The sequence below is a fragment of the Bemisia tabaci genome, chromosome 4 (genome assembly GCF_918797505.1).
Source record: "Bemisia tabaci chromosome 4, PGI_BMITA_v3".
NCBI lineage: Eukaryota > Metazoa > Arthropoda > Insecta > Hemiptera > Aleyrodidae > Bemisia > Bemisia tabaci.
In genome coordinates this window covers 7589288-7600479 of record NC_092796.1, presented here as the reverse complement: position 1 = coordinate 7600479, position 11192 = coordinate 7589288, and the positions used below count along the sequence as shown (strand labels likewise).

The 11192-nt window shown below is 37.4% G+C and overlaps 1 protein-coding gene across 1 annotated transcript; it reads right to left on the bottom strand.

Annotated features, from left to right (window-relative positions):
* Nucleotides 1-4573: 4573 nt before the first annotated feature.
* On the bottom strand, nucleotides 4574-10471 carry LOC109037570 (uncharacterized). Its single transcript, XM_019052308.2, has one exon. It carries the CDS (start codon nucleotides 10129-10131, stop codon nucleotides 9229-9231), a length of 903 nt encoding a protein of 300 aa, XP_018907853.2. The 5' UTR covers nucleotides 10132-10471; the 3' UTR covers nucleotides 4574-9228.
* Between the last annotated feature and the right edge of the window lie 721 nt (nucleotides 10472-11192).

Below are 11192 nucleotides of genomic sequence, written 5' to 3'. Positions count from 1 at the left end.
AACTACTTAACGTCCAGTCTTGAACATGTCTGTGATTTTTCCTCTTCGTGCGTAGAAAATTCTGTGAAAATTTCAAGGAATGATATTGATTTGGTCTACTTCAAAAAAATAAAATGCGAGCGTAGATTTTTAAACACCGCAAACGAGATACGTGGTTTGGTAGTTTCACCGTCGAATTTCTAACCGTTCCAACGGACTGTAGCGTTTCCCGAGGAATTTCCATCTTCTTTGAAATCTTGACTTGATGTCTGACTCCCTTCATCGAATAAATGCTGCAGCGGGAGCAAGGGAATGACATCAAGACTCAAAACTGGCACCTCAAAATGTGACGCCTACACAAACTCCTCAAGTCGTACCTATTTTACTTTTTAAAAGGAAAACAACTCGTTGTAATTTCTTGGACTTTTCTTTATTTTTATTCACCCCGTCACATTTAGGAAATCCGTAAAACTTTCAAACCATTCGCGGTTAGTTTTTCTTTGAAAAAATAAAGTAGGCATGAAAAGAGATTTTGAGCAGCATTTTTTTTCTCTTTTTAAAGTTATGTGAACCTGTAAATTTCAAAGAGAAAACTCTTAAAAGAACTGTTCCAATAACCAAGTCAGGAAACATCCCTTATTCTATTTACGTAAAAATGCCACTTAGAACCTTTACAAGTTTTTAATCACTTTCTTTCCGTTGAATCTCATGAATTTCACGTAAAGTTTTAGTTTATTATTAAGCATGTTTTGCAGGTTATTCCTATGAGTGATTCTCAGAAAGTACCAAAATTTGATGCCAATTTTTTTCAATTATTCTTATAACGAAATGTCAATAATACATTTTCCTAAACTTAAAGAAGAACAATTAAGAGAGGTTTCTTCGCTTGTACCTACATTTTAACATTTTTTTTTACTTTATTTACAGTCCAAATTTATTATTCGCACTGCTACTGAGGTTGCGAATTTTGAGTTACTCACGAGTTTCTGGAGTTCGGCCATCAATGATATGTTTCATATGAAAAAGGAAGACGCTTATTAACTGCCAATAGGAGGATAAGAAGGAGGGGAGGGGGGGGGGGGGGGCACAGCACACACGGTCGCTATACGTTTATCAGAGGGAGATAAATGTTTATCAAATCTTGTCACTTCTTGCGAAATGGGGTCAGTCATTGAGCGTCATATTTACTTAGGTATACCGTCATTTGCTCGGGGGTAAGATGATAACTCGTAGTCGTGGACAATAGAGAATAAAACGATTGTCCCGCATCACTCATGAAAGTGAAGGCAAAATCTCGACCTCTCATTTAAAATACCTACCTTCTTCAATTTGGCTTAAATCTGTGTCTCTCAAGTAGTAGGTATTAACCGCAATGTTTCCGTCCTTGACCTGAGAGGCAAAAATGAAGATCTGATTTTATATTTAGTTATTTTTTGTTATTACTTTTAGTAGGTAGGTACTTACCTGTGTCTCTGCGGAATTTCTGGAATAGCAAACAATTGTAAAACTTCTAGTTTTTTTCATTTTCTTTGGTGAACTAAGTTCGTATGTTTAGTCTTTAAGTACACGCAAATTATACCTACTTATGTATGTTACCTAATCGTGGCACTGCGGAATCACTTACTTACTTGGTGCCTTCTGTGTACCTACCTACCTAGTTTCGAGAGAGCACTCACTCACTAGAATGCCTATTATGTCTTTTTCCTAACATAATTTGATCTTTAAAGGACGACCAAAAGTCTATTACATTTTTCTTCGTCCTAGCAGGGCCGGATTTACTTACTTGCCGCCCATGGATGGGCCGCCTGTATTTTGCCGCCCCCTTCTCATTCGTTTTGAAACATCAATAAAAACCATCAAGTGAACGTGCCGAAGGGGGAGGGTTGCATAAGACGCGTTTACTCGTGTTGGACACATTTTTTTGCGAAAGCCCTGTCAACACTATTAGCAAAAGTTCACGGAACTCGGCGCGAAAGTTGAGTTCCGTAAACCTATCTCTGTGTGGACAAAGCCTTCTATTTATATGTGATGAACGAAAAAGTTATGAAAGAACAAACATAAATGTGGTTTAATAAGTTAAACTTCCGTCGCGCCGCGTCGCGCTGACCGCACTGTGTTTGGCGCAATGCGTGAAGTATTCTTGCAGTCTTGTAGGCGCTATGCGTTTCACGCCGCGCCGCCCGCTGCTGACCGCACTGTCTTTGACGCAATGCGCGAAGTATTTATGCAGTCTTGAAGGCGCTAATATGTGTTACATGCCAACCGCCGCGCCGCGTCGAGGGTTTCTCCTTTTCATCTCAAGTTCTCGTCATCATTGCTCTCTGCGCCGCGCCGTCCCAGGCCAAATTCCGTGTTCGGTTTCTCTCTTAGTCTTAACTCGACACAGAAAGGTGCTGTCTATTGTATCATAGAACGACAAAATTAGAGATATACTCTCGGGAAATGAGAGAATTTGTCATCTTTTCTCATTTGTATTTTTTTTTCTGAATTCAATTTTCTTTATAGCTACATTTAAACAAATTGTAAAATTTGCCGCTCGCTAAATTTGCCGCCATGGACCGCGGCCCATATGGCCACCCCCTTAATCCGGCCCTGCGTCCTAGTAGTGTATCTTATTCTGAAAAGTTGACCCAAAAAATGTCGAGAGTCCGCCTTTACTTGGTGCTTTTTTCTTTCTTTTAGAAAAATGCGACGAAGTCAGGCCAAAAGGCCTCAAAGATGGAACATCAAATTAATTAGCCCAATAAAAAACAGCTTAGTGTTCAAAAATATTATCTTTTTGCGATTTTGAACGCTTGCTGACGACATTGCACCTAATTTCTCTAACGTTTGAAATGAACTATTTTTGAACGACAGAGCTCCCTCTGGCAACAGCGCCCGCAACTTTTAGGTGTCTTCTTTTTCAGTCCTAGAATATGAAACTGGTGTTCCTCTTGCAAAATGATGCAGAATCAACACATCTAAAGCTGCGGTAAAGTTAAGTCATTTTATTTATTTTCCACCTTAGGCTTAGGGCCATTTCGTGTCAGATTTCACCGAATACAAAGAATGAGAGGGAACTGTGCAATAACGACTTTGAGATACGAGGCTTTAAACAGCGATTCCTGTATGGAATATATGATAATTGTAATAATTTTCTCCGTTCCTGCTTGCTCTTCCTGTTCCTCTTGAGAACTACATGGCCAGCGTTAAGCGCATAGGAGCCAAAGGAAGTGAATTTTGCATGGAGAAAAATGCCAATGGCTGAGGTCTGGAAACGCGGATCTCAAAATGCGAGGTTGCACATTTCCTCTCTCAGTTTTCTTTTCCTCAATGAACTAGAAATGAAAGATGCATCTAGAAGATCTCGAAAGCAGCCTTGTAACGCAACTTTTTTAAAGTGTGGCACTTGATCCCTTCCTCTCAACACTGCTGAGTTATTCACTCAAGAATTTTGGGAAATTTATTTATCAAATAGATTTCAGAAATTGCTGACTAGTTGTAACGAAAATGTTTTAATTGTCTACTTTTTAATTTTTTATCTTGAAAAACCAAATAACAGGTAATCACAGAGCATAATAGATCTTTACGGTTTTTTCTCCTCCTTTGAAAATGAGCTCCATAAATGAATTACTCTCATAGAGAGAAAAAAAGGAGGTGTTCGCATTTCGGGCATCTTGGAATTTTTTTGATAACGTGGGTCGGTGCAGCGACTTTTGTCATCGATTTTCTTGGAAATTGTGTAATTTATTGAGAAAAGTCATTCTATAAAAAGTGCTTGGAATTTTATCATGAGTTGATTTGAGCAAAAAAATGGGACATTATGGTCCATTTTTCTTACTTCGAATTCCGGATTTCGCTGGCCAGGTTGTGCCGACCTACGTCACGGGGTAAACAAACCTCAAGATGCAAACACCTCCTTTTTTTCCTCAATGGATTACTCTTCATTTGCTATTATTTCTTTTGTTTACATTTGAGCACTCGTAAGAAATGATGCTGAATATTTTCCTTCAAAGGAGGTCAGAAATACTTCTAAGTAAGGTTTTTATTTTAATAGTTAGACTTTGGCGCTGGGGAAGTCTGCTTCCTTTGTGAGAATAGGAAGAACAACCTCCCGAAAGTGCTCGACTCTCTGAGGTCATTAATGCAAGAAGAGACTCAGAGCTACTTGGTTAGGCGTTAAACCTGACTTAAATCAACAAAAAAAACAGGCTACGGAACTAAGATAGCATAGTAGTTTTACGTATTATTCACCGACTTTGCATCATCTCTACGAGTTGGACACTTCGGAAAAATATTGGTTTGATTTGGTCACCTTACCTAATTTGCTCTCTCCCCACTAAAAACTGCTTGACAGTTTTCTGTTGATTTTAAAATACATTTGTAGTGGTTTCTTCTTGCATTAATTACCCTAATTTTTCAGATATTTTGGAGCAGAATGACTTTTTTTCTTCAGCAAGTTATTTTATATCATTTGTTGGCTTTTTACTTTGTGCTTACTTTTAAGTACTATCAATGTGCAAAAATTTAATTATGGAGGGAAAAATTACTCTTGGCTCATTCTTGAAATGGTGAAGGGTGAGCGAGTATGGTTGGTCATAATTAAAAGGCAGAGTTTCATGAATGACAATCTTTTCACTTTAATAGTTTGTCTATTTTTTCTTAAAAAATGCATTTAGTATTAACAAAACTTCAAATGTACATAAAATATACAACTGTATACAAATAGAAAATCTTATAGTTATTTACAATAAAAATACTACATTAAAAAATATACGCAATAAATAAAGTTGTTCACTAAAAAGAAGAGCCACCTTTCCTCCGTGAGTTTGGAAGGAAAGGTCAAAACAAAACAGAAAACAAAACAGTTTCCTGCCAAAATTAGTAGACAGAGAAATGATTCAAAAAGAAATAAAAAGAAAAATGTTGGAGCACAAGGAAAAAAATAAATTGATAAGGAGCCCTGAAAAGTGTTTCGACAAATCAAATTTTGAACTTAAAAATCTCGAGAATTCAACATTGAGGTGATAGATGGCTGTGAAACTGACTCAATTTAAGTTTAGAACAAAATGATAAAAAAACAACAAAAAAAAACATTCGCCATCAATGACGAGATAAGCTCCATGAAGACATTTTTGGCCTTTACAAGAGCCGATCAATTAGCAGAATTCTTGGACAGAGAAAAATTAAGAAGCTAGTGTTTTTCAATAACATAAAAGTGGCCTTGTCCTCTTAATGGTGCTGGATGATTCAGCTACTGATATGGGAAAGAGACTGATTTATTCTCTCCCATGTGAAGAAAGAAAAATCTTGAGACAGGGAGAGTAGACATGAGTAGGATGACAAACCTTCGAGAAAAATCAGAAAATAAACTTAGCCAAGCCTCACTATAGAGAGAAAAAATTACTATTAACCTGGCACTTGCTCATTCTGAAATGATACACTTTATCCTTGGATGGTCATTAAAAATCCTCCGGTAGAGGTAAATCTTGAATGAAAATTTAAATACAAAACAACTTTAGATATTAAAGTGACTTTGGAAGTTGAAAACATGTCAGAAAACAAGTTTTTCACAAATTCAACTTCTACGATTGAAAAAAAAAGCGAGGGTGGTTCGAAACTGCTTTAGTAGAAACTCTTCGATTGACACCATTGATTTAAATTTTACAGGGCTCTAGGAAAAGTCAAAATTTACCAACATAAAAATTCATCAGCGAGATTACTGACTTCCAGAAGAGAGGCTATTGACCAACAATAGTTGCTCCATCATTACGTGTGCTTGGGATGAGTTACAAGTTAGAGGCCAACAGGCACTTCTCACTCCGTAGGAGTCTCAAAGGGTACTTGATCGTGGTCGTCAGAGCTCAACGTTCAAACAAATATCTGAACGTAACATAAGAGGTTCTGGTGTTCCAATGTATACATAAAAATGTAAGATTAATTTGAAAAGATATACCTACAATCAAGGAAATAAATTTTATCATTTCAAAGGAAGAGTCTCAAAAATTGACTTCAGATCAAGAAGAAGTTTTTTGTGCACTTAAGACCTCTCCTTTTCTATTGCAGTGTAATTGTGACAGCCTGGAACACCAGAACCGAGGCTGACGAAAATGGGTGGACTCGAATAAAAAGTTTCTACTCTCACTTTCAGACATGAAATTTGTACAACACGAACAAGGCAGGGATGGTGATACTTTATCGGGAAGATATAAAACCACCTTTAGACTAACATTAATGATTGTAAGAATTATATATGAGCAAGCTAAGGTACCAATGATGCTCATAAAAGGTAAACTGAGAGTTCTTTCCTTAAAATTAATTACAGGCCTTAGGATAGAGCGTGACAAAATCCAAGATTACAGAAAAATGTAAGACAAGGAGGCCTTATGTCACCGATGGATTTAAGAAAATTGGTATGAGACGCAACTGATCAATTTTTTTTAAGATGGGAGAGAAGTTGTAAAAAGTACTAAGTGTACTGCAATTGAAAGGTACCTACAAAAATCATGAGGGATCAACCCTGTTAACTTGAACTGATTTTAAAGTGAGCTAACACACCAGACAGGTAAACAAATTTTGTGCTACCTAAATATAGTATACTATAAGTCAGATAAGATTCATTTACAGGAGGAGAAAAGATCAAATACAAATAGAGGTACATGAGTGACATTAATTACACATACATTCTTCACAAATTACTTAAAATGCTGCTAAAGCTGGCCAGTAAGTCGCAACAAACTAGACAGAAACAGTAAGTACTTTGAACTGAATAGGATTAATCAGTTACTAAGAACAATAATCTATGGAGAGACGGGAAAAGAAAATTTGGAAGTTAAGACAGTGTGGGTTCTTGGATCATTGAATACAGGAGAAAATACCAACTTTTCTCGTACTAGGGCAATTAACGACTAAAAACGTGAGGAGTTGAAAGACACATATTACTAGCTAAACGAGCAATTCAAAAGAGACTCTCGATAGGGAAAGAACATCAGAGAAATATAGTATAACTAGATACCCTGATAGCATATTTTTCACTGTTACTTAACCTCCAAATTTTTTTATCTAGGACCCAATGTCTTGTGACAGAAGAATCGGTTTTGTGTTGCATGTTTGTAACAAATTTAATTCTGGGCCCAGATAATGACTGACTTGAACCCGCGAGAAAATTCAGAAAGACCCGAGAAGTCGAACACTGTGGGTACATTATGCAGCAAACTTCTTGAAGCCAACTTAAGTTAACAAAAATATTGATATAAAACATGGGACATGCAAAAGTTCGAGGTTTATTTTTTGATAATAAATGGCATAGATGAAATAAAAACATTCAATATCTTTAAAAAAATTACTAAATTTATCTACTCCTCTCGTCATTAAGGTAATTAAAATTTTTAATAAAAACCAGGATTAAATCAAGACTAAGAGGAACTTTCTTAAGATGATTCTAAAAAAATTGTGCATAAGTAGGCATGGCAACAAGACTTTAATAATGGAAAATAGTAAGCAGGTACTTGAATTTTTTTTACCATCATAATTTAATGATTATCTTCTTTTTTAATAATATCAAATATTATATTATGCGACTATTCTTCTCCTGAAATTACAAGCAAAAGAGCAATTGTAGACTTATGTCGTTTCATGCAAGATATTTAATATTCTCACATATTGAAAGTTAATTTTTAAACAGAAGGTACTAAAAAGCATAAAATAGGTACAAAACGTATCCAAATATTACTGAATACGCACTCTTCATTTTGCAATTCATTGGAGTATTACTGGTCATCTGTCTCCTGCGAGTCTAGCCTGGATCGCAACAGCTTAATAAACCGCACTATGAAGACTGAAAGGAATTGTTCACAACTCTATTATCGTAATCAACTTGATTTTGAGAGTGGCTGAAATTCTAATGCAGTCCTCCACTAAGCACACTCTCTTTTGGCCTCTTTCTCTGTCAGTAGGGTTGAAGCATCTTTTGAAGTCTAGTAGGAGGTTCGCATTTTCCTAAGCACTTCATACGTTGTTGGATGCTCAGATGGAGCTAACACTTTTGTACTGAAAATCAGATTTCATCACCTACTTTTAGAATTTCCCAAATTGTTGGTAGGTAACCTCTTCTAGTAAAATTTGTATAGTTGCGAATATGAAGAGAACTTAGCATATTAACTAAGTAGGTACTGCACAAGTTTGCTTCGATATGCCTGTTATGCACTGATTTATTAAAGACAATATTTACAGCACAGCTGTTTGTCATTAAGTGAGTCACAAAGAATAGAGACAGGAGATAAAGAAATGAAATAAACGCAAATAACTGAAGGAATTTCTAGTGTCAATGATGTGGCACAACAAGTGACAGGGCTACCCCAGTTAATGTTAACAGTTAGAACCAATCTCTAACATAGGATTTTTCCAACCAGTGAATGATAATAGACTAGTTGCCAATATGCTTCATGTAAAAATGTTTCACTTATATAGGTACTGCTTGTCTCCATCTCCTGCTACAGGTAACCAACAGATAGGTACAAACCTTTAAAACTGGTTACCTACGAGACAGCTTGGAGAATAGTAGAATGAAAGGGGGAGGGGGAGGGGGAGATGATGAAAAAATGCAGAAACATAATACCTACAGGTCTTATGGTAACTATAAATATGAATCATCATCCAGTAAAGAATGAAGAGAAAATAAAGATCCTCATCCAATGACAAGATGAAAGATGAAGTAAAGGGGAAAAATACATTAAATTCAGCAAAATAATAGAACGTAAAAACTTGGCGAGATCAATCAGCCACTTATCACTTGTTTACCCAAGCATGATAAATGACCGCAGAGAAAGGTTTCAAAGATTGATAGGAAATCTTGGAGGCTAGCTTCAAGCCAAATGTCTTTCTAGCTGACACCTCAGTTTCGACAACATACGTTATGTCCCAATACCATCATGTTAAAATTTTACGCAGAGGCACCTTGGATCTCACTGCAGAGTGAATACAATTTCGCAAGACTACTAAACTTTTGCGCAGCAAATAAGTTGACTTTTCAGTGCATTCACAAGAGATGTTAAAATACGTAGGTATCATTGGTCCAATCATGCCAAGAAACCTTTAACTAGGGCCTCGTAGCATTGGACTATTGGCAGCTTGTAACATAACATAAAATAACAAAATTCAGTAACAAAACTTCAGATTCTTAGGAAGAACGAAAAGAGAATTAAAATTTGAAATTTGTTAAAATTTTACACATGGCAAGTTCCAAAAATTAAAATAGTAACAAAATCCTTACTAGACTGTCATTGCGATGAAAGGCCTCTGTTGTAAGACATCTACACCATCTTTTGCTTGAGCTGAGCATAGGTCAGGAGTTGAAGAAGACCTTGAAAGTTTGGATAATCCATTTGCAAGCTCTGTTCCATTAGATGCGGCTGCAAAGCTTCCAAAACTAAAAATTGAAACTAAACTAGTAATGCGGTCAATTTCAGCACCATTTTCTTCACTCGTACAGTCTGAAAGCAGTGATGGCTCCGAAAATACAGAGTCGTCTCCTTCCGAACTCGGGTCCAGGGATAGCACATCTGCTGATGATTTCACTTTCTTTGGAAGTATCGACAAAACAGCTTCTTCAGTTTCCCACTCGGTTACAGCGCGCCGCCTTTTCAGGCATTTGGTATGAGGTCGCTCTCTTAAGATAACTACATTTTCTCCACGAGGACTTTTCGCACTGTCCAAGTCTAGGTACGTTGGTGCCTCAGAGGCAGGGGCTAAGTTTTCTTTATCCGAATCACATTCAGGTACTGTTTCACTTTCACTAGGGCATCGCGCATAAGAGGTGCAATTAGGGAGGAATGATGGAATATCACTAGAGCTTTCAACTAAATCTGTACTAGAGGAGGTTTCAGACAAGTCTGATGGACTATACGCTTCTTCCGCAGTTAAACCTACGAGGTTGTCATTGTCATCGTAGTTGCTGTATTCTTGTTCACTAGCGGGAGTTGATGGACTTGGGCTGTAATTTTCGACGGGTGCATGCACCATTTGGTACGCTTGTTCCATGAACACATAACGGGCCTTGTGTAAAACCGTTGCGACTAACAGATTTTTGTGCAAACTTACACCTCCACGCTGAACACGGGATTGAGCGATTTTAGACAGCGAGATGCTGATGAGCCTCTGAGCATCGGTCGCCATGATAATTAGAGTAAAATACACCGGTTTGTCCAGAGCACGTTTCCTTGTAAACACAATAAACACAACAACAGTTTGCAGGTTAAAATCGTCGCGCTTGAGAAAGCTGATTCATCCAGTTCCGGGGCACAATTTAATCCAAAGCGGTAATCCCGTCGGCACAGAAACACGATTGATCACTCCGCGTCGATCAACATAATTTGCTACCAAGTTACAATAACTTGTATCACTGCAAATATTATTCCTTTAACTTCACATTAGGGAGCACGATTTCACGGAGACGCGAAGGACATCATGTCCGCGGACAGGCTTCTACAGTAATGGCGGTTAAACGGCCGCGCTACCCATATAAGTAACTTTCCGTGTTGTGACGTCACAACCTACTTTGTTGGCCAATCAACGGACGGCCTTCGTTGATTTTTGAACGAACCACTGCGCAGTTACCCCCACGCACGTAGCTCCTCGCGAGGCAGTGTACCAACTTGACAGATACACATAGAACTGCACTCGCTTGCAGGTTTTCATACCTCTCATCGCCATTGGCACTAAAAGTTACAACCACTTTGCAGTAATGTGGACGATTTACATAGTTTTTTCAGAAGAATGTAAGCAGAATTGAAAGAAGTAGATAGAATGATCTCTTTACTCACAACGGGAGTGAATAATCCTTTTTATTACAGCTGAAATGAAAGGCTCAAAAAAGAGTACAGTAAATGAAAACTGAAAAGAAAGGGATGTTGCAATTTATCATGTTATCACAGAGAAAAATTAATAATTTTGAGGGCAGAAATTATTTTCTCCCTTCCACCATACCAATGGCCTATATCGACAGCGTAAGTCCGCAATCACATATCTTATTGGCGGAGTCTGAAAATCTCCGCCTCTGTTATTTTGTAAAAGAAGAAAAAATTGACATCATTCCTTGAAGTTTTTGCAGAATTTTCTTCGCACAGCGAATGCCGTTTGAGTAGTTTTCGGTTTAAAATATAAAGGATGACAAACTGAGGTATGTGATTGCCGACTTGCACCGTCGATATGCAAAAAGCGTATGATGCAAGTTTTTT